This window comes from Phasianus colchicus, chromosome 19 (genome assembly GCF_987193195.1).
Source record: "Phasianus colchicus chromosome 19, bPhaCol1.hap1.1, whole genome shotgun sequence".
In the NCBI taxonomy this organism is placed as follows: Eukaryota; Metazoa; Chordata; class Aves; order Galliformes; family Phasianidae; genus Phasianus; species Phasianus colchicus.
Genome location: NC_143454.1, coordinates 8,569,290 through 8,591,048, shown reverse-complemented (window position 1 = coordinate 8,591,048; position 21,759 = coordinate 8,569,290). Strand labels below are relative to the sequence as shown.

General features: G+C 40.9%; 1 protein-coding gene across 6 annotated transcripts in view; it reads left to right on the top strand.

Annotated features, from left to right (window-relative positions):
* The window catches only part of MED27 (mediator complex subunit 27), an 81,560-nt gene that overhangs the window by 31,830 nt on the left and 27,971 nt on the right, over positions 1–21,759 (top strand). Inside the window, exons 4-5 of one of the 6 annotated variants that reach the window (XR_016458981.1) lie at positions 11,699–11,952; positions 12,354–21,759. The exons of 2 other annotated variants lie outside the window; for them this stretch is intronic. Coding sequence is in view for 2 of the 4 variants with exons in the window: in XM_090121607.1 (XP_089977733.1) it covers positions 11,699–11,807 (109 nt within the window). In the remaining 2 variants the exon portion in view is untranslated. Of the gene's footprint in view, positions 1–2,002; positions 11,537–11,698; positions 12,164–12,353 lie in introns of those variants that run through there. 3 more of the 6 variants (XR_016458982.1, XM_090121607.1, XM_090121608.1) reach the window with 3 other exon arrangements.

Here is a 21,759-nt window from a genome sequence, read left to right as displayed (position 1 = left end):
TCCCTGTGTTTTAAAGGAACTTTTGCACTTGTTATTCATACTTTAGATTCCTAATAGCAGTGCTCAGCATTTCACCCTCCCTTCTGCTGCCAGAAGAAGCTGGAGAAGGGGTTTAATGGCCAAGCTGATGCTTGGTAGTCCCACTCATTTGTCCATTGCTGGCCTTTGGCTGCCTTTCAGTTTGCCCTGGTTTGGAAGTGAGAAGCTTTAGACTGACACTAGTAGCTATCAGAAACTTCAGCAGCAAATTTTAATAAAAAGATATTTTTTTAAATGGAAAGTTTCTGTCTTATGCAAGCAGTGTCAGTAAAATTTTTGTTTTCTCCCTGTTTTTATTATCATAGGGTTCCTAAGGATGCTGAATAGAGACAGAGAACTTGGCATGTCAGGTGGCATCTCTCACCTGATTTCACTGCAGCTCAGTTTTGGTGTTCGTTTGCTTTTCAGTTTTGGTTTTCACTGACTCTGAAAGTGCAGAATACAAGCTTGATATGTGTCTCATTTCTAGCCAAGCATATCTTTATGGAAAAGTGACTAACTGCTGGCTGCTTTCTCTGCTTGCTTTGTCCCTCCTTCTGTCTTCTATTAACAAGACATCTCCCTGTACTTGCTAATAGATGCGTTCCCTCACATGCTTCTCATCTGGCTGCTGCTTCCTTCCTTCTGTTAAAGAATCTCAGAGCAGCGTTTGCTGAAGTGCTGAAAGCTGTCAGCTCCTTCCATGTGACCAGGAAAGTGTACTCGTGCAACACTTCTGAAAATGAGAATGCCTTATTTTGTTTATGCTTTTTAATGTTATTAGTAATAAGAAGCCTGTTAGGTTTAGGTTTTGCTTTTTTTTTTTCCCCTCCTTGTGAAACAAAGACATTGCCATCTTTAGTTTATCTTGCATTATTTTGCTTGCCACCGCATCTCCAAAGCAAACCGTGATGTTTGCTTCCAGATACCCAGAGCTGAGTGCTGTGCCCTGAGTGGGCTGGGAGCTGGGAGCCCAGGGGTCAAATCAGCCCCGAGACCCTGCAGGCTCTGCTGCAGCACCGTGCTGAGAAACGGCAGCTGGAGCTGCTGCGAGATGGCAAGGCAGAAAGAAAAGAGGAAGCACAGGATTGACTTGATATTCATGCAGCTGTATTCCTTGGCACACACAGGAGGGTCAGTTAGTATTAATGGGAATTTTTAGGGGTCTCAGCTGAAAACCCTTGGACTTGGATAGCTCTGTGGTATGGGGCTTGCTCAGTGCTCCCAAATGAACCATCTGTCTTCTCTGCCTGGAAGGAAATTGCCAGAACAAGAACTTGCTCACCACTGTAAGCACTGAGACTCGTGCTCTTTATGGTGCTTTTTAGGGTCATTTGTTGTGACGTTTGTAGTTTTGCAGAAATAAGCACGCTATAAACAATAAGGAATGGGAAGTCTGGTTCTGGTTTGACAACTTCAGGCTCAATGGATACAAAGGCTTGAGTAAAAATGAATCCAATTTTGTATTTTAGGGTTCCTCAACTTGTCTTGTAAATCTCTTGTGCTCTGATGTATTCCCTAACCTGACAAAGAAAGCATTTTAATAGATTGAGGAAAAATCAGTGTGAATTTAAGCTGTATTGCTAGGAGCAGACCAGCAAAATTACTTTTCCTTTATTAAAAAATAAAAAAACAAAGACATGCTGCCCATAATAGTGCTGTAGATAAATGAGGAACAGAAAGCAATGAAGATGATTTTTCTTTCAGAAGAGGATAAGGACTTGAGGATAGAAGTGCTGGGTGCTCAAGAAAGCTGTTGTTTTTTTTTCTTTAAGTGGGCATGAGTCCATTTTGTTGTGCTGTGTGAGTGCTGTGTAACAGAACTCTGTTCCAACACCGCGTATCCACAGAATGCAGAGCTGTAAGCACTTCTTCCATCTATCTGCCTGTTTAAGTGACTGGTTTATAATAAATCTGCTGTCAAAATTGCTTCCATAGTTTATTGTACAAAACTCCCATCATCTCATCTGCTTTCTTTTTCTAGAGGAGAAAGTTATATTGACAAGAAGTGCATACTTGTCTCCGTGCTTTGGAGTTACTTCACCAGAAGCAGCTCTTTAGTGAGCAGTCCCCTTTAAGAGCTTATTACTGGGTCAGCAGCAGTGCTCATCTGGATTTGGAAAATAAATTCACAGATATCCCAATCTTTGTTCGTGGAGCTTGGTTCAATACCAGCATTGTCAAAGTGTTGATTTTTTTCATTGTGCTTCTGCCCTAACAGATGTAATGTTCTGTCATACAAGCAGTACTGCAGGGTTCTGTTGGACACAGCAGCTGAGTGTTGAGGAAGAAATTCAATTTAAAATAATTACACAGTAATAAAAACAAAAATGCTGTTTTAAACAGTTAGCTGAAAGGTGTGTGTGTGTGTGTGTGTGTCTAAATGATATACCCAGACATTAGATGTGCCAGAATAAATTATTTGGAACTGGTGTAAATTACCGTTTCTATATTAAGCAGAATCCTGATGAGCCCTTTGCCAAGAGTTTGGGAAGAAAAAGGTTTTCTTCAGCATGTTGTTTTATAAACAGCATCTAATTACTTCCTAGGATGGGGATTTTCATTATGAAAGAGGCAGATGATATTAAAGATAATGGCAAAGCATGCTTCAGCCAAGAAACGTGCGTTGTTGTTGTTTTAAGAGCATATGTTTAAATTGTGTTTGTGTACTGCAACCTCACTGTGTTACAGGTCTGAAATCCCAGCCAGGAATACAGACCTCGAAACCAAGATGTGCTCAGCAGCTGAGTGTGACACCCAGCATCTGCACCGTGGGGCTGTGGTTATTTGACATGCAGGTGTTGTTCCTGGGGTCTCATTGAGTACTGTGTGCTGTAATCCAACACGTGGGCCCGTTCTTAAAAGTATTCCAGAATGAAAGAGCAGAACGTGTGGCTGTGGTTTCCTTTTGGAGAAAAGTCATCAGAAGTTCTTTGTGCAGTTCTAAAATTCTCCTTTCCCCCTACTGGCAAAGCTGTATTAAGTATCAATATTCATTAAATGCCGCAGAGATGATATTGTAATAAAGCCATAATCCTCAGGCCCACATCTGTACTTCTTTTAGAAGAGCCGAGGTTGAGAATATAATTAAAGATTAAAACTCTATTTGCATTCTGGAACAGAGAGATATCTTTCTGTACATGATGGGGAATTGTATTAATAAGGAAGAGATCAGTTTCCAATAAGTTTCAATACTCGGAGCTCACTAAATATCCCTGTTCATGTTTAAGTTTCTCACGGTATTCCTTTAGCTTGACTTTAGCGAGGCAGTGCAACAGGAACTGCAAAAGAACGTGTTGCTGGAATGTGTGACCCTTTTGCTCTGCAAATTAATCCCTTTTTATATGAAGAAATAGATTAAAAGTTTGTTCCTTGTACTGTAAGACAGTAATATTTACATGAAAAAGGTTTAATTACTTTGTAGCCATGTAGACCCAGTGTTAATTTCAGTACTTGGTATCTTTTGCACAGTTTGGATCACGTCTGTGTTGCTGTTTTTTTTCGGGGAATTGTTGGATGCCTTTCCTGCAGATATGTCATGCAGTTCATTTTGGGGGTGAATGTTCCACTGCTTTTTAAATACAGCAGTGGAGGGGCATGTGGTGATGCTGCTGCTCCATGTTATGCATTCCTTTAGAGCCTTTCAGAGGAATGCAAATAGCGTGCATGTAGTATTAGGTTTCTTCGAAGGAAGACTGCAGAATAACACAAACCTGCTGAAACTGCCACCTACAACACTACTTCAGAGGATTACAGAGTCCCCAAACGTTTTGGTGGTGGTGTTTTTTTTGTGTTATTTTTTTGTTGAACCACGTAGAATATAACAAAATGTAACGAGCAAACAGGAAATCACTGTTTTGACAACTTTGTTACAGGGAGATAACTGCTGAGAAACAGATCACAATGATTTTCAACAGCTATTGAAAATACGGTGGCTTCAATTTATTTTAAGATACAGCCATGTTGTGTTTTGTTTTGGATTTTTCTTCGGGTTTCTTCTCTGCCTACCAACCAGAAATGACAGCAGTTGCTTTGAGACAGGTTGTTCTAGGGAAGTGGGACTGGAGGCTGTTGAAGAAGTGATGTACCTTTCTGTCAGGTTTGGTGAAACCCCTGGGTAATTCTAGTTCCTTCAAATGGAATCTTAGAATGGCTTGGGTTGGAGGGACCTCACGGATCATCAAGTTCCAATCCCCTGCCACAGTAAGCATTAATTTTTAATTCTAAGGTACAGAAGGAAAAGTTACAATTACATAATCCTCACGTTTTCATTTTTTCATTTCATTTTCTTCCTGGCCATTTTTCCCCACCACTAAAAGATAAGAAACACGCCAGTCCCCATAAGGTGCATTGCCACTGCAGTGTTAGAAGCACTGACTTAAGTTACCTTTAAACCAAATGGTGATTTGTGGCAGTTTGAAACTGATCTGGTTCTTTACAGGGTCAGAAGCAGGGACATCCAGATCCCAAAGCTGAGAAGCATCTGCTGTGATTCAACCCATGTTGTATTAAAAGGAAAAATTCCAAGGTCGTAGCACATCATTAAACTTCATTGAACTGAGTTTCATCTAGAGAACAGCTGTACATACAGGTGTCAAGTTATTATCTTTGCTTTTCAGAGGTAGCCTGAGATAGCTAACTAGTCCTCATCACAGGGATGAAAGACCCCTGTTGGCAGTAGATGGGGGGCTCACAGAGCTCGACAGGCACACAGGGGTGAGGGCCAAAGCTGCCTGCTGTTTCTTTCTGTGCGTTGCATTTAAGTGCTTGGGGTTAGGTGGAACAATCTGCTATGAAATGAAATAGCAGTCTGTCACTTTTAGCTGTGTAGTATTTACTGGTTAGCTCTCCATGTAACTTAACTGGAAAAATAATATCAAAAGTGTTGTTTTGATTCTTGAGGAGTTGAAGCAGACAAAACCAATGAGGTTACATCCTGTTACGTGCTGGGGCCATAGCATCCATCAGTCCTTCCTATTTGTAGCCAATGATACTTCACCGAGCTGTGCTTCAAAAAATGGGAGAAGGGGATAGTCCAGGTGAGCTTTTCATTTTAGTATACGTCTTAAAACAAAGCTCTGATAATGTTTTCTCTTCTTTGTATTCACTGCTTTGTATTCACTGTTCACTCTGACACCATGCATGTGTTTTGTAACACATGCTTTATGCTGAGATAGCAAAGATACTGAAGGAAGGAGGATGATGTAGCTGTATTTTTCTATCTTTGGTCTGCAGGGTTCTTGTGGTCAACTGCTTGTTGTTTCTGTGCTTTCTTAGGGATGTATGTGATTTCTGTAGTTAGGGGCAGTATTGAATACTGGATCAACAGAGATTTAGCGAGCATCTGAAAACTGAGGGGAAAAAATGTGATCTGATTTTGTAGTATAGATGATAAAAGTGTAACGTAGTAGTCTGTCCTACAGCAGATACCTTCTGGGACTCAGAGCCACTTCTGCATCTCAGACTTCTAGGTTTCTGTGTGGCATGTTCTAATATAATATAAATCTGACAATCTCTTTTACTCCGTAAACCTGATCCAACTCTATTAAAACAGCAGCAGAAACCCTCTTCCAGTGCAATATATTTGGGATTTGCATTTATGTTTATTTGGGCCCCGGCTGGAGCTGTATGACTCGAGGACTTGGGTAAGATTTGAAGTAGAGCCTTGTACTGCTGATGGGAGGGAGCAGTTCCTTAGCACACTGCTGTGATTCTCAGCACAGTTGGGCCCAGTGTGTGCTATGTGTGGTGTGGTGGGGTGGGGGTCCTTCCCTGCTTTGTGTTCTCTGCAGGTCCTGCAGTTGTCAGCGTGGTGGCATTGCTCTGAGCAGCCCCTGCTTGCCACAGCTCAGCTACAACAACTTCTGCACAGCTCCATTCCATTGCTGGATGCTTGGGAGCTCAGTGCTGAGTCGATACCTTTGCTGTTCTTTGCAACTTTAGAAAGATGACTCCTTCAAAAATATTTAAGCTTGATCTAATCTCCTAATATCTTGATGTATCTGGCAGCAGGAGGCTCTGTAATAATCTTCTTTATTTTGTTATACCCGATCAATGCCATTTTTTTGGCTGTAGTTATATGCTGAATTTCATTTCATTCCAATAAGTACTATACAGCTGCCTGTTTTCTTACAAAGTAATTATAAAAAAGCAGCAGGCATTGATCGACACAGATTGTCCAAAGGAAAGATTTTGACTAAAACCAAATGTTCCTTGTGATATTCATTAGCAGGATAATAATTTCTACCCATGCAAGAACAGGAGACAGAGGTCCTGGATGTTGCTTTAGCCGCACTAAATTACTGAGATGTGTGTTAGTGGTGTTGTAAAATTTTACAGTGCTTTTTAACACCGAGGGAAAAAGCCGTGCGATTTATTCACTTTTCAGCAAATGCTCCGTCCAACAACGGTGGATAAAGAGGGCATGTAATTAAGATTTCATCATTTCTTCACAGTGCGAAGAGCTTCTCTTGCCATTTGCTATGAGCTCTTAAGGACTGATAGCCTCAGCTTGTGCGTCCTGGTCAGGAGCAGCTCCACGAATGTTTTTCTTGATGGCATCAGCCTACAGAGACCTTGGGTTCGTTGCTGTTCGTGTTTCGGTGTCACGTTCCACAAGCGAATCCCACAGATAGTGTTGCTCTGGGTGTGATGCCCAGCCTGGTGCGACTGAGCACAGCGATTTGAAGCAATTCCCATCTACTTTGCTGCTTTGCTGAAGATTGACTGTAACGCTTCGTAGTTGGGAGTGATAAAACTGCATCTCGTTGGAAACCTGGGGCAGTGCACCATCCTTGCTGTGCATGCTCATTTTCCAGGATGTGCACAGATCCAAGGCACTGCATAGCCCTCAGTGAATGTTAGTTTTACTGGGAATTGCAATTCTATGGTAAAACAGCACATTTCTGACTCTTTGATGTATGTTTGCCTTAAAGGTAATGTTTGTGTGAGAATTGTGCCGTTAGAAGGTGGCAATTAATTAAAAGTTTTTCTACGGCCCCAAGCATTGCAAGATGCCCTTGCAACCTTTGGAGCAGAATGCCAGGATCGCCCTGTAGGGAATCCCTGTACGTTCAGTAGAAGGAAAGCTCAGGATGAAGATGTTAATGTGTAATGAAAGACACCACAAGTACTAGTTTAACTGCTTGTTTCTGTGTCAAAAAACGAAGCATTCTATCAGTGGTTGGACTAATTAGACAGTGAAGAACAAGCTAGATAAGAGAGGAAATTTGTGTGAGCTTAATAATGATATCAAAGCTGTTGCCAAAGCTGTGATTTTTATCATGTGATTGCTTTAACCCCCTTTCTTGGCCGGACTGTTTGATGTGGGGAGCACTAGAGGCTGCTTTGCTGCAGCAGGCAATCAAGTGGAAAAGAATAAATGAAACCAGCCGCTTGCCAAAGTCAGCAAGTGTTTCCATATTCATTGGTTGTATATTCCACTGTCAAAGATGACAAGCAAAAAGAGTAGAGCCCTAATAAGGTGGGAGGAGGAGGTCTCTGTTTTGATGGCTTAGCAAAAATGGTGTTATTGCATAACTGTGGTGCGATGCGAACATGTTGTGAATGTATTTATTAGTTACATCACTTCTGTGCCTCATCATGATTCCAAGCAACCTTCAGCTATTTGAGGGAGAAACGAGACAGCTGTTCTGTGAGGACAATAAAAGTGCTTTCAAATGTGATACGTGCTGGTAGGGAGAAGGGATAAGAAGACTAGAATGTCTTACCTAAGAATAAAGGCAATGAGGGTTACCTGTATCTTTGACAGTAACTCACAAAGAAGGAGTTTCCTAAGCAATGGGTGTAGGTGGGAGCTCAGCAGGAGACCAAAGTTGGATTTACTGGGGGGAGAAGTGGCTGTCCCCATCCTGGGGACCCGGTGGGGACAACTGACCTGGCATCTGCCTACCTAGAAAGGACACACAGTAGGAGAACTGCTTAGCTGTGTTTTCTTTACTTGGTGTTAAAAATAACTGTTATTACTTTTTAATTTCACTTTAGGGCATTTTCTGAGTATTCATGTGTTTATGAGGAACCCTATGGGTGGGTTAAATGGAAAAAGCTTGGGTAGCAGATTCTAGCTGATCACGTCATAGCAATATCCTCTAAACATAACCTTTGTTTGTAATGGTTTTAAGGATTTTGGTACAATCACTTTGCTTGTCCTATTTGTCCAACTGCTGGTAGAAAAAAATAAAATGCAGCTTTTAGAAGTTTCACTGGTTGAAGTTAACTTGGTTTTCATTTGTTTCCAGATGCTACCCTGCTGTTATTTGTGTTCCTAATGGTGCTTCCTCTTTGCTATATAGATTTTTACCTAACAAAATCTCAGCACTGTTTTTGTAATGCCAGTGATATTATTCATGAGTATGTATGTGTCTTTTAAAAAGAAGAGTTCAGTAACATAGCACACATCTCTAATTGGACACGTGCCTCATTGTTTTAGCTTTATTTTCTGTGGTTCTTAACTTTGCATGGGTAACACAGGTCAGAAAACACTGGGCAAGGAAGGCTTTGCTAACATCAGCAGTGGACTCAGCTCTCTTTTTTTTCTGCGACTTTTTTTTTGTTCTTGCAAATTTTATTTCAGCAAATAAAGTAATACTTTGGTGTAGAGATCGCGACTAAAACAGCAAATCACTCATTTAACCACTGCTGTTTGCCTGCACACCTTGAAGGAAATGAAAATTACATTCTATATACGATTACTATGCTCTGTTACTGCCTGTAGTGCTTTGTTTCCATCCCTCCCAAGATATAATTGTGGGATAGTGGTCAGCCTTTTCATTCTCAACCATGTATGTTGAAAAGCCCTCTTGCAGATGCAGAGGTTCCTGGGTAAGTTATTGCAGAGCAAATTGCTGTTTTGTTGAGTTGCTGCATGCCTGGTTTCCCCTCTTGAACTGTATGAATTGCATCTTCTGTTGTGGGAGTGCTGAGAGCAACTCAAGTAATGTTTGCACAAAGCTGGGATAAGAGGAGGCATTAACTACAAGGCTGGTGCTTGCACGTAGGGTGGGAGCCTGGATTGTCTTTATTGTCACTTTTTCAAGCCAGCTGATTTCTTATAAGACTCAGGGTCCAGGAGTGACGTGTCGTGAAGAATGAATGACTGTATCATTCCTACGTGTGAGACCTAATGGGAAGCTCTTCACTATCCACTGTCAGTATTCGTTCTGAGAAACGCATGCTGATGTATTATTCTCTATCCTTTGTGTTCTTGCCTTAAGGTGTTCATTTCAGTGATGCAAGACAAAGCGCAGACACATGAAATAATTACACAGCAAGCTTGGCTGGAGCCTGTCAGTCTGTGTCAAGCTCCCCGAATGCCTTCAATCTCATAATTGCTGAGCTCTTTTGCTGATTGTTACATTGGATGTTTGGTGTTAAAATCAAACGCGCTGTACAAGTCGCACAGAATACCTTACTGTTTGCATGTAATTTAAGTCAAAATTTTATAGCTCTGTCCAAAGTAGTGCTGTGAAACTTAGCTTCCCTCAAGCCAAAAGCAAGCTTTTCTACTTGCCTTTTACATGCAGATCCTTCTGTTTCATTTTGGCTTTGGGATTTTGACAGTTTCTCAGCAAAGATGATGCTTTTGCTCATGACACATTTGTGCCTTGTAGACAGGTCTTATAAAAAGAGCTTTTTGTGGAGGACTGAAAGACAAATCCAACTTAGATCTAATTTTGGGACTCACTGGCTACATAGCAGGCGCATAATTTGAAGAGTCATGGTCATAGCTAACAGTACTTTACCATTGTTATAAATAATACCTAAGTTTGCTTTTTTAACTTTTCTATGATTCACTCTTAAAATTAAGTTAAAAAAAAAAAAAGGAAAGAAATGATTAGGCTTATTAGGCAAATGTTGCTGAGCTGTGTTGTTGGCAAGTAATCTATCAAGTTGCAAATTTAGGAAATAATTCCCAGATGATTGTCATTAATCTGATGTTTCAGATACTAAGCACCTGTCTGGGGGTGATGTTCCTCATCAAAGCTTGCTTCTGAAGAAGGTATAGCACATTCCAGAGATGGCTGTGTTGTCTGAGGTTTTGACTCGCATTTCAAAGGTGATCCTGCCCAGCCTTCTGAAAGCAGGAATGGAAGTCAGTGCTTCCTGCATGTTTTGGTGGGTGAACCTCAGCAATGAGGTCTTCTCTCAAACACAAAACCTGCACAGATAGTTGACTTTGCCTTCAAACCCTAAAGAAGTATTTCATTTCCATCTCCAGAATGTGTAGGAGGGGATACTGGGAAAACTTCAGCTCTGGTTTGAGCTCAGAGCCTCTTGAGAGCTGTCATTGAGCACTGATGCAGTGTGGCTTGTGGGGATGGAAAAGTGGTCCTTGAGTGCCTTGTGATACTGTGAAATATATATATGCACACACATTTAAACTAAAGTTAATGTTTTAGGGATTTTTTTTAAGCCCTTGAAAAGAGCAGAATAAGTGCTGCTTTGTTTGCCCTTATTTTCTGACTTTATTTTGTGCTTATGAGCTGCAGTTTCCAAAGAAACTAATGGGGATGAGTTGCAGGCAGGCAGAGCAGCAAACGTTGGAGCAGTGCAGCTGAGGATGTAAGTGTAACCACAATCCACTTGTTTTCAGCCCACCTTTCTTCTTCAGCTTTCCCATCCCCATGGTTCCTTTTCAGAGGTGCTGTGTGATGTTTCTCATTGTGCATTTTGCCAAGCAGTTATGCAGTACCATCAGTGCCTTGTATAGTTTTGTCTCTTAAAAAAAATACCCATGGAGTGCCATGAAGAATGTCTGATTTAATTTATTGTAATTGCATTTCATATGTATTTGGAAATAGCAGAAAACTTCACGATTGTAAGTGGAGAATAGTTAAATGATGAAACACAAGTCAAACACAGAAATACATGTCAGTGCACTGAACAGTGAATGCAAATTGAGAATGAATGAAGAGGGATTTTGAGATATCTGCCAGTTCACTGATGTTCAGAAACATCGCTGCTTCTGCAGGACATTGGCTTCAACTGGTTGACTCTCAGTAGCTCCGTGTTAGCTAATTAATCATGTAATTTGCTGTCATGTTACTAGGTGAACCTGTATTGTGCTAGCAGCATGAATTTGAGATAATAGTTTCCAAATGCTTGAAGTATCTGTAATAGCTCTGGTCCTCGTCACTGGCTTTAGCTTTCGCCCCTCTGATAAAAGCTTACTCTTAATGAAAGTTCTGCCTGCTCATACAGAAAGCTTCCAAGTCTCTGTATTGACAGAACTGATTCCTGTTCACTTCTTTATATAGCACATTTTTAATGAAAACACTACAGTAATATATTGGTATATGTTACTCATGCCTTTAGGATCAAACCGATGTAACTTCTGCTCTGTGATGAACCAACTGGTTCTTAACTGGGTTTGGTTTTTGTTCATGCTCTTTTAGATTCTTTCCTAAAAAAATAAAGCTCTCTGCTAGGTGGGTTTGACTGGAAGTTTTATAACTACAAGATCTGGAATTTGGAAAGTGCAACTGTGTAATGAGAGGAGCCATGGCATAAAATATATATATATATATAAATTGTATCTAAAACAAAGAAAACAACAGTAATCTTGCTTTAAAATACGTTATCTCCATATTTAATGTTTTGTCTGTGTGCTGGAAGTGTCTTTAGTCAGTGTAAAAATTCTAATTAAATCTTCTCCTGGTAGTGATTCACGGCTGACCCTCTCTTCGCTGGAGCATCTCATTAGAATAATAAACCACTCCCCGCTGGGAGACACTGCCGTTGACAGACAGATGAGACACTTTGGCTGCTGATTAGAAAAGGTTGATCGGGCTCATATTGTCTCCAGAACCTGCAAGAAACCCTTTATTGGCCCCGCTGCAGCAGCACACGAGGAGTCGCGTGGTTGGGGCCGGCTCGCTTTGCTCCCCCACTTGCATTGCAGTGGGCAGCCTGTTGGTAAGGGCTGGTGATGCTCAGAGGCTGTGCTTTTGTTCATCAGTGCCTGCTTGCTGTTGAAAACTATGTAGCAACTTGGAATTTCTTTCCTGTGGGTAATCAATTTGACATTCCTTAACAAAACTTAGTTTTTGTAGTGTTTTGAGCTCTGTGTTCTTTAATAAATGCTCAGAATGGAGAAATGTATCTAGCAGGAAAGCTAGGCAGATTTAGCACTCCTGTATTTTTCGAAGGAGATTGTCATTCCTTGTTTGTTTTTTTCTTACTTAGGGTGTTTTCTCTATTAGTATACTTAAAATTCTGTTGTGTGGTTTGTTGTTTTTTAATAATACAATTTCTAATAATAACACCTCTCTGCTAGCACAGAACACAGTGGTTCTAAAGGAGGTATTTTCCTTCAGGTACATCCAGTGTGAGCACTGATACATGTCTGCTTTTTCTGGAAGCTGTGCAGATAAGGCAGAGGGGTGCAGAAGCATCGTTTCCCACGGCACAGCCTTGGCTCCAGACCCAGCTGAGCCTCATCCCTGCCTTCCCTGTTGAGCACAGCAGAGCAGCACAGGCAGACCATGGGCTTCAGCATTAAGAAAGCCGCCGTGACCATCAGCCCATTCTGATCTCTGTGATTGCATGCTGATCCTCGTGTGGGAGGGGAAATAACTTCACATGAGGAGGAACCTGATTGCAGGAGTGGGAAGGTAGCCAAAAAGGCGTAGTGTGATTGTGGAGAGTTGGTGTCTGGGCTGGATTTGGTGAGCCCAGGGGTTACTGCTACTATAATCCATCCCCTTTAGCAACCTCTGTTGTTTCCTTCTGCCAGTGGTGGTGGAATTAAGGGGAATTTCCTTTTCCTGAGTATTTAAGGGAATTAGTTCCCCTCCTTGCTGACTTTCAGTGAGCCCTGTAAAAATCCCAACCTAAGGCAACCTGCTTGGTTAAAAGGTCAATTGGAGCAAAAGGCAATGAAAGATGTGGGTTTAGAAAACAGGATTCTGAAGGGCTTCCCTCCACCAAGTGTCTGTATGGGAGACTCCTGAATGTATAAATACCTAATTGTACTTATTATATGCAGCTTTTGTACCAGAAGGGTGGAAAGATGCCCTTGAAGGAGTCGTGTGATAAACCTCAGAGTTTTAAGAGAGATTTTCCATTTCTGTATTAGTGCAGAAAGATTGAAATACTTGGTCACAGCCTAATCTCAAAGAGAAAAATCAGCATTAATCAAGAGAACTTAGGAAATAGGTGATCATAAGCCTTGCAAGAGATACTTAGTAAAAGTTTGTATAACAAATGGATTGCATGGGGTTGCACAAGTCATAGTTTGGTACAGTATTTCATACCTTTTTTGTCTCTCCCCCCCCTCCAAAAAATGGAGGCCTGTTTATGAGCCACCAGACTTTATTTTAAACTCCTCTTGTATTTAAGGACTTCTCATGTTTAACTTGACATTTGAAAACCTAACTGGTTTTCCATGCTTGAACCTCCCATCTGCCAAAGCTTTCTCCTCTTGTTGCCTTGATAATTTTTAATTATTATTTATTTGAATAAGTATAAACAGATATGTACACAGGTGTATGTACGAGGTGTGTATGTGTGTGTGCATACAGATGTGTGTCTTTTCTTGACATTCTTTGCTTCCTACTACTCCCATTAAGTACTCCAAAACCCTGACCTACAGGAACAGTGGAATTCTGAAGTAGGAATTGAGCAGTGCAATAATATGTCACTGTGGGGACGACAGTGAAATTGCAGAAGCCAGATTTTTAATGTCTTTGTGTCTGTGATTTTGTTTTGCTTTGCTTTTTCTCTTGACTAATACGCTCCTTCAGGCATTCTGTTTATCTGAGTATCCTTAGATGTTAGCACCATGACGAGCTGTGGGAATCTGCTTCCACAGTACAGCTGGAGTCCAGCAGGGGTTCTAAGGTAATAGTGCTAGAATAAGACTCATAAAAGTTGAGTATCCTCAGACCAGTAGCTTCTAGGAAGTCACAAAATGTTGGATAAGGTAGAACAGATAACCATGCAGTGCACCTACAGGTGCTCAGTGTGACTGCAGCTCTGACACACGTGCTCGTGCCTGCATCGGGTGCCGACATGGCAGAGACATAAAGTTAATCTCTTCATTCTTTAATCTTCTTCTCTTTGGCTCTTCGTAGCCAAAACTGAAGGAAACATATGGTAAGGATGAGAAAATCTACTGAAACAGGTTTTCAGAGTACTGAGCCATTCTGAATTTAGAGAAAGTTTTAAGACTGCAGAGTATTGCCTGCGTGCCATCAGAATCTCATTTAAGTAGGGGATACTTGGAGGCAGAAGACATCAGGGCTTTGGTAACTAAACCAGTACAAACACAAGCTGTCCTAAGGACTGCTCTGCTCTGCTCTCCTGCTCTGATACTGTTAGGCATTCCACAGAGGATTATATCCTTAATGCTCCCTGTTAAATTCAGGGATTGGTACATGTCACGTTAGTGACCTTGAGATCTTCCAGCAGTGCTGTCAGTGTGATCAAGTGCAAGTGATCGAGTGCATAGAAAGGTCTAATTGTGCAAAATACACTATGTTTTCCATCCATCAGTGAGCTCAGAAGTAAAATCTCACTAGTTGTGATAGGTATAGAATACATAATAGGTATCACACATTATCTGCTGCTTTTCATAAAAGCAGGTAAGTACTGTCATTTCCCTTCTGTTGAGGGAGATACAAAGCACTAAGAGAGAAACTGAGACGATTGTGCTATTGAAATAATTCTTCAATAGCAGAGCTGAAAATAATGTATTATAAAATACTAACTTTAGAAGAAATGACAGCTTGGAATAATGTGTAGCATCAGAATCACATCACGTAGTCAGCCCTAACAATGGAAGCCTTCCCGTGTGCAAGGAGCCCCTTTTATTTGTTTTAGGAGCTTGGCAAGGCAGGTGAGCCTAAAACCAGCTCAGCCCATTGTCATTTTTAGAAGCAGGACTAATACGACGCAGGAGAGGGTGGGCATTGCCTGTCTCTCTGAAACCCCTTGGGCTGAGGTGTGTGTAGTTTATGCAGCTTTCTGTGAAGGCCAGCTGGATCTCTTGGCACAAGTTAATCCCAAAGACTTCTGGCATGGCTTTACTGTATGGAAACTTGTGTGTGCAAATTTCAGTTAATGGGTGAGACGCAAATTGCTTGACAACTTACGAGAACCATCTTTGAGGATAAATGTTCGTGTAATAGTTCTGATTCTCATCCAGGCCCCGGAAAATTACTGCTGTTAGCATTTAGTGCTGGTTGTGAAGCAGCATCGACTTTCTCAAACAAGAAGAAATAAACAGTGCTTATGTGCTGTGAGCCATAGCTTCTGGAATTGTTATTACTGATGTTAGGGAGGGCTGTTTTTCCTCTTGAGGTACGTATAAAGGAGTTAATGATGTTTTTCATAAAGCATACGGTCTAGTTACAAGCCCCAACAAGATTCTGCTGATGACTGTAAAGCAGATGCATGCTTATTTTGTTAACCAGCCTTCACACATTGCAATATCCGTGTTCAACTCTTGATTACTACTGTGCATTTAAGGCATTTTGAAGAACATTCTACATAAGCACCAGGAAAGCTATTTCAACCACATGGTGAAATGTCTATGGGAATTTGACTGCAAGGTCTCTGTTTGTGATTTGAGGTTTTCCTTATTAAAGTTGCACTATTTAAAATGATACTCTGGAATGTGATGTTGTGAACAGAAATCTTTTTGCTCTTCAAAACCAAATGAAGCAGTGCTCTGACAAAATGTGTATTTTCAGAGCATATTGAAAAGGTGTTCTTATCTAACTTAAACATGTGGTTGTCCAGGGGCTGGTTCAGGGCAGGTTTGCATTTTGTAAGTATTCAGCATGAGAACTTGCCTGGATTTGTAGCATCACTGTCACTTCTTACCTTTGAGGAAATTCCTTAAGTGCTTACACCTCATCCCTTACCAGCAGATTCTCAGTGGCACTGAATAATGCAGAATTGTTTGTTGAGTGAACAAGACAGTACAAATAACACATTTTGCAGTAAAACAATGTTTTATTGTTGTAATAGAATGACACCTATGTACAGCATTCCTGTTCTGGGAGCTTTGGTCCCCATGGGAATTGTGCAGGCACAGGGCTAGATTATGAAACTGGTTTATCTTTAAAGCATTTCTTACTTTTTGAAGCCAGATCAGCTCTTTGATTCAGCTCTCCTAACACAGCACGGTTGAGGGGGCCGGGATGTGTCAGTGCCTTATGTCACTGTTGGTGCAGGAGACTGGAAATTGTTGAATCACAGCCTCAGGTTTTGAAATGCCTCTGTGAGTCCAACCCTTAACAGAACTGTCCAAACTACTCAGCGTGCATTTCTAAGTGCTGTACTAGTTTGGCCTTTCCTGAGTGAGAAGTGCAGATGGTTAAGGGTTGGATGCAGCTCTCCATGCATATGCTTTTGAAGACTGCTCTCTGTTTGTATATAAACACTTTCAGACTATTTGGGCACATCCGTGGCTTAATCTTTTGCATCCACTCAGTATTGAAACCTCATTCTTTGTGACCAGAATAAGATTCCTAGCACAGCCGAACCCAGTTATCTGAAAAGCTAACTTGCTGAGATCAGTGGTGAGCTTCCTTCTCTCAGCCTTGGAACTGAATCTTTGTGCTTTCAGATGCATGCTGTCTCACTTCCCCTGAGGCTGAGTACTGAGGCTGGGTTGGGCATGAATTGTTGTCCAGGATATCTTAGCAAATTTGCTCTTTCCAATCCACACCTCCTGGCTTGCTGCTTCCCCTACGTGTAGAGTTGCTCTCCCAAGATGCTGCCATGCCATCACCCCTCGTGCCAGCCACATGTTGCCACCCCAAGGCTGAAGAACCATAACTCCAACTTCAGGTTTGCCTCTTCTGCCCTCAGTGTACCTCATGGTAGAAGTTTCTTAGTCAAATAACGTAATGCTTTTCCTTTACAACCTGTCATGAATAAAGATTTCACAGCAGGAATTGGAGGCATTAAAGGAGAAGCAGAAGAGAGAGTTTGTGTGCAGATGATGAAAGAACAGAGGGAAGCATGATGAGCTGCAGTGAGGAGCCTGGCTGGAGTCCTCACCAACAGAAACTTTGTGTTTGGATGAGAGAAGAGAGAAGAAATAACTAAAGCAGTTCAGAGGGTGAGAGGCCGGTGGTGCAGCTGTAAGACAAGATTGCCTGGCAAGGGAGTTTTTAGCTGGGGGAGAAGGTGGTCAAAACAGGCAAATGCCTGCAGTGCTGGTGTCAGGAAACACGGGCATTTTTAGAATCTGTAGATGGAAGAGCAAGAGCCTGAAATAGCAACAGATCAACTGTTGAATATGGGGGAAGAGGCAGAAATTTCCAGGTTGGTCTATAGATATCACAGGCTGTGACAGCTGCCTAATGAGATGTCTTGAGGCATGATGTTGCTTTCTCAGTGTGAGAGTTGTTTTATTCCTTTTCATGCTCTTCATTGCCCACCCAAGCAGGAAGTGTCATTTCACAAAAGCTGACAGAGGTCACTGTTTTAATAACTATTGTTAATTGATGCTTCTCAAAAGCCTTTTATCAACTTGAATTTGCTACCTGTGGAGACTAGCTCAGCAGGTGGCTGAATTAAATTAAAACTTTAATTCTGTGGTTAATAAATCACGCTAGAACTGTGACTGTATGTTTTAAAATATAATATCCAATCAATTTGTCTGAAAGCCATTTATTTATAATAAGAAATTATTAGCTGTGATATAAACGGTTACAAAAAGCCCTCCCTGAAAGTTTGGGAGCACTTCCTGTGCTAATAAGTGATGGAATGTGTGGAGTTTCCCCCTTTTGCTGTCCAGAATACCTGGAATCACAGACTGAACAGAATCAAGAGCTGCTCTTCATCCCAAACTGTGTTTCCCACCGAACGATTCAGGAATGGTGAAGCTCCATTGCATTGCAGACATCTGTCTGAAATCATGTAGCAAAATGTTCTTCTTTTGAAAGATCTCCTCCAAAATTGGTTACAAACTCCTATATTTCTAATTTTTAAACAGTAATATTGAGTGGAAAAAATGAACAGCATGGAAGTGAAATACTGTGTGGGATGAATGCTATTTAAATCTTGTCTAAGCTGTTAAACATCACACTAACGTTGGATCATTGGATCTGATCCAGTAAAAATAAAAATAAAAAAAATTAAAAAAGCAGATATAGAGAGAGAGGTCACATCGGAGAACCAAGCCATCTGTCCAGTATGGAATTAAAGGCATTTTATAATGAATTGGTTTTTCATATTATGGGGGGCCTAGGTGTGAATCAAAGAGTGTCTGCCTGCGAAGATGGTTCCTGAATTATTTTTATGTTGTCAACCTGATGTGTTAGCATGCAGCATCTCATCTGGCTTGCGTAGCTAATTAGTCCATTATAACAAGTATTTTATAATTGACTTCAAAAGTTTTTTCAGTTGGTTCCAGACATTATTCTTGTAATATGGACCAGTATGAGCCTACTGCCAAGTTTTCAAAGAATATCTCTGTTGCTTTATTCTGGCATTGTTTTATCTTACATGTTCATAACAAAGAAAGCTTTCATTTGGAGGATAACATTCAGAATTCGTTCCAGTCTTTGCTGGTGTTCTTGGAGTAGATTGGTTCATTTGACCTCTGCAGTATTAATATAGCATGTTTATACAAAAAAGGACCCTGCTGCATTAAAATGGAAATAACAATTGATAGCGTTGACAGCCTTGGAGGATCTCTGATGTCAGCTCTCATCTTACTGGACAGGGTTCAGTTGCACATTCAGTTGCATACCACTGATTGGAACTATTTATCATTTTTAAAATAAAGGTTTTCTGTTCAAAAGTAATTTTAAAACCTCCGTGAAAAACATGAATCTGTGTCATGAGGGAGAGAAGGATGAGGAAAATGGGATGGAGAAGTTGCAACAAACCTACTATTAAAGCTTCTTGATAAATCTTCCCTCTGACTAGTAAAATTACATTAGCAAAATAGGTGTAGGATGTTCATGATGGGAAATCCTTTGTCATTTACTGGTCAGAACCCATTTGGGGTAGGGTGCAGTTATGATGAGGTTTCTTGAAGCTCTTTTCAGTAGAGCCACTAAGTGGGAGCCTTAGAATGATCAGGTGTTCATGTATTGGTTTGAGTTTTTCTGTCATATAGGAATAAGAAAGATTAAATTCCATCTGTAAAGAGTTCAAATACTGTGCTGTGCCTGCACGTGGGGACTGCTGGGTATGGCCTTTTGCAGTCTGTCTTCAGGCCTGTTGGAGCATCCTTTGCCTCTCTGGACTCTCTTTTCAACTCTTTGTAAGTGAAAGCCTGGCTGTTCTAGGGCGAGAGGGGAATTTACTGCCATATGATTTTCACCTTGTATGTAATTCTGAGAGTTAGCTGTATTTTTTTTCATAAGCTGAAAATATGCCTAACATTTCAGCAAATCTATTTCCATGTGCTTTTCCCTGCTCTGTTACTACTTGTGTCTGTAAATGCTCATTCCAGCCAGCATCTTTTGTAAGTAGGAGAGAACTGAGACGTGGTGAGTACATTGCAAGTGCGCATAGCAGAAGTAAAATTAAACTTTTCTTCTTAAGTGCTACACTTTTCTGAGAGTCTGTAAAAAAAATTCTGTAACATAAATAGGAGCCGTCATATTTTTGAGCTGTAACTTGCTGGATAGAGATGTGTAAATTGTGATTGCTCTGATTTTGGCACTAAATTAATGCATTTCAGTTCTGCAAAAGAAGTTCCAGACAGCAGTTTTTTGTATGACCTTCTTTGCAGACAGCCTCGGGAATGCACTGTATCTCATCTTCACTGTATGCTCTTCAGTTTGCTCTATAACAGTTGTCACCTGTTATACTTCTCCATTGCCGTGCTGCTTCTCACTTATTGCACTGATCACAGAATCATAGAATCAGGTTGGAATCATAGAATCTCAGGTTGGAAAAGACCTTCGAGATCATCAAGTCCAACCTCAACCTAACCATCCTTAGCAGGGTGTTTTACCTGATGTCCTCTTTGAAGGACATGGCCCTAGAAGAGCTCTGCCATGCGTTATGTTGTATGTCATTTTGTGTTTGAGGCCATCGTGTAGTCAGACTAACTCAGAATCTTTGAAAAACCCTTCTGGTCTGATGTGTCCTCAGGAAATGCTGATGTCTGCTTTTAAATAAAGGCAAAGGGCTTGTGGATTTCCTCTGGATTCTCTTGATTGAGAAAGGAAGGAAAAGGCCACCTGTGGGCATGGACCCCGTAGCTGTGCCTTGCCAAAGTTACACGGATTTCTTTTGGTTATTTTTTGTTGGGTTGGTTTTCTTGGATTGGTTTACTTGAGCATTACAAAACCAATTGTAAACCCCAATATCTTAGTAACCAGCTTTTGGTAGAACTTCACACTGAGTTAACATGAACAGTAGTCTTCAGAAGATTTCTATTTTATATCAACTTTTGACCTAATTGCATGGCTTTACGTGTGGGTTCACTCCAGGGTAGGACTGTTGACAAGCCCAGAGCCCCCTGTTCAGCCTGACACCAGTCTTTTCTGAGAGAAAAGCAAGGATCTCTTTCTCCTGCTCAGGTGGCACCTGATGGTGGTTGGCTTCAAGCATAGCTTGAAGGCATGCAGTCAAGGCAAATTTTGCATTTAGAAATGGGTCTAAGAAAGAGTTGAAGAATGAATCACCTCCAACCAACCTGGATCTTTGCAAAGGATAAACGTTCATGGCCAGTGGGGTTTTTCAAAGAGATATAAGCAGATAAAATGCCAAAGCCCACAGTGTTGTTTCTGTAATGTAAAATTAGTTGAGTTTTTCTTCCTTAATGCATGTAGGCTTTGTCTTTTGTTTTACGATGTGCAACTTTGTATTTTATTTGTTTTTAAATTATCATCCCAAACGCAGAAAATTTAAGTTCTGCAATAATTTGCATTAAAATGTCCAAGGCTGTGAGGTGGCTCCTAGCCATATGCTAATGGAGAAATACAGAATTGCTTTCCACCAGCATCTCAGTCGGACATCTCCATTCACACACAAGAGATTTGGGATTCAGTAGTGTTTAAAATTAGGCGTGTACTGTTCATCTTTGATGTGTAGATTACTCATCCTGAAGCACTCATATGTCTCCTCCTTCACCATGCTAAGAAAGATCTTGGTTTGTGGATATTCTGGCTGCTTATTAGCAAACAGGCTGTTAATGAGTCATTGAAATGAATGGGGAAACTTTTCTGCTCAACTAGAAGTGCAGATTAAGGTTTTAACACAGCTTTCCAGGGTGGGAGAGGTTTTGCTGGGTTTTATCATTGTGTGGGTGCTGTGAATAAGCAGGACAGTTAGTTGATCTGGGTGTCCTACAACTCTGATGGGCAAAACATCCCTGGGGAGGTTGCCTGACAAACTGTGTCCTGTGTTTTGTTTCAAACGTTTGCAGACTTTCATGTTACCTAATAAAGGATATCTGGCTCAATTTAAAAATGCTTTGCAAAACTGTTTTTCTCTTAAACAAAAACCCATCTTTGCTTGTATCCCAACTACTGCTTTTTGAAAATGCCGTGTGTTTTTATATTTCAATATCTGTGTTGAAGTAATTAGTATGTGCAACATCCACTTGGGTGTAGCTCATAGTTTGCCTGCATTCAAGGTCAGTCCGTTCCTTTTTATTCTCATACTTTTCTTCTGTACGTATTCGCTATCTTGTATGTATCAAAGATAATTAAAGTAATTCAAAGAAATCCTCTGGACGTTAAAAATAAGTAATAATCTGCAAGTCTGTGACAAGGAGGTGTGTGTAACTGTTGTGTTGTT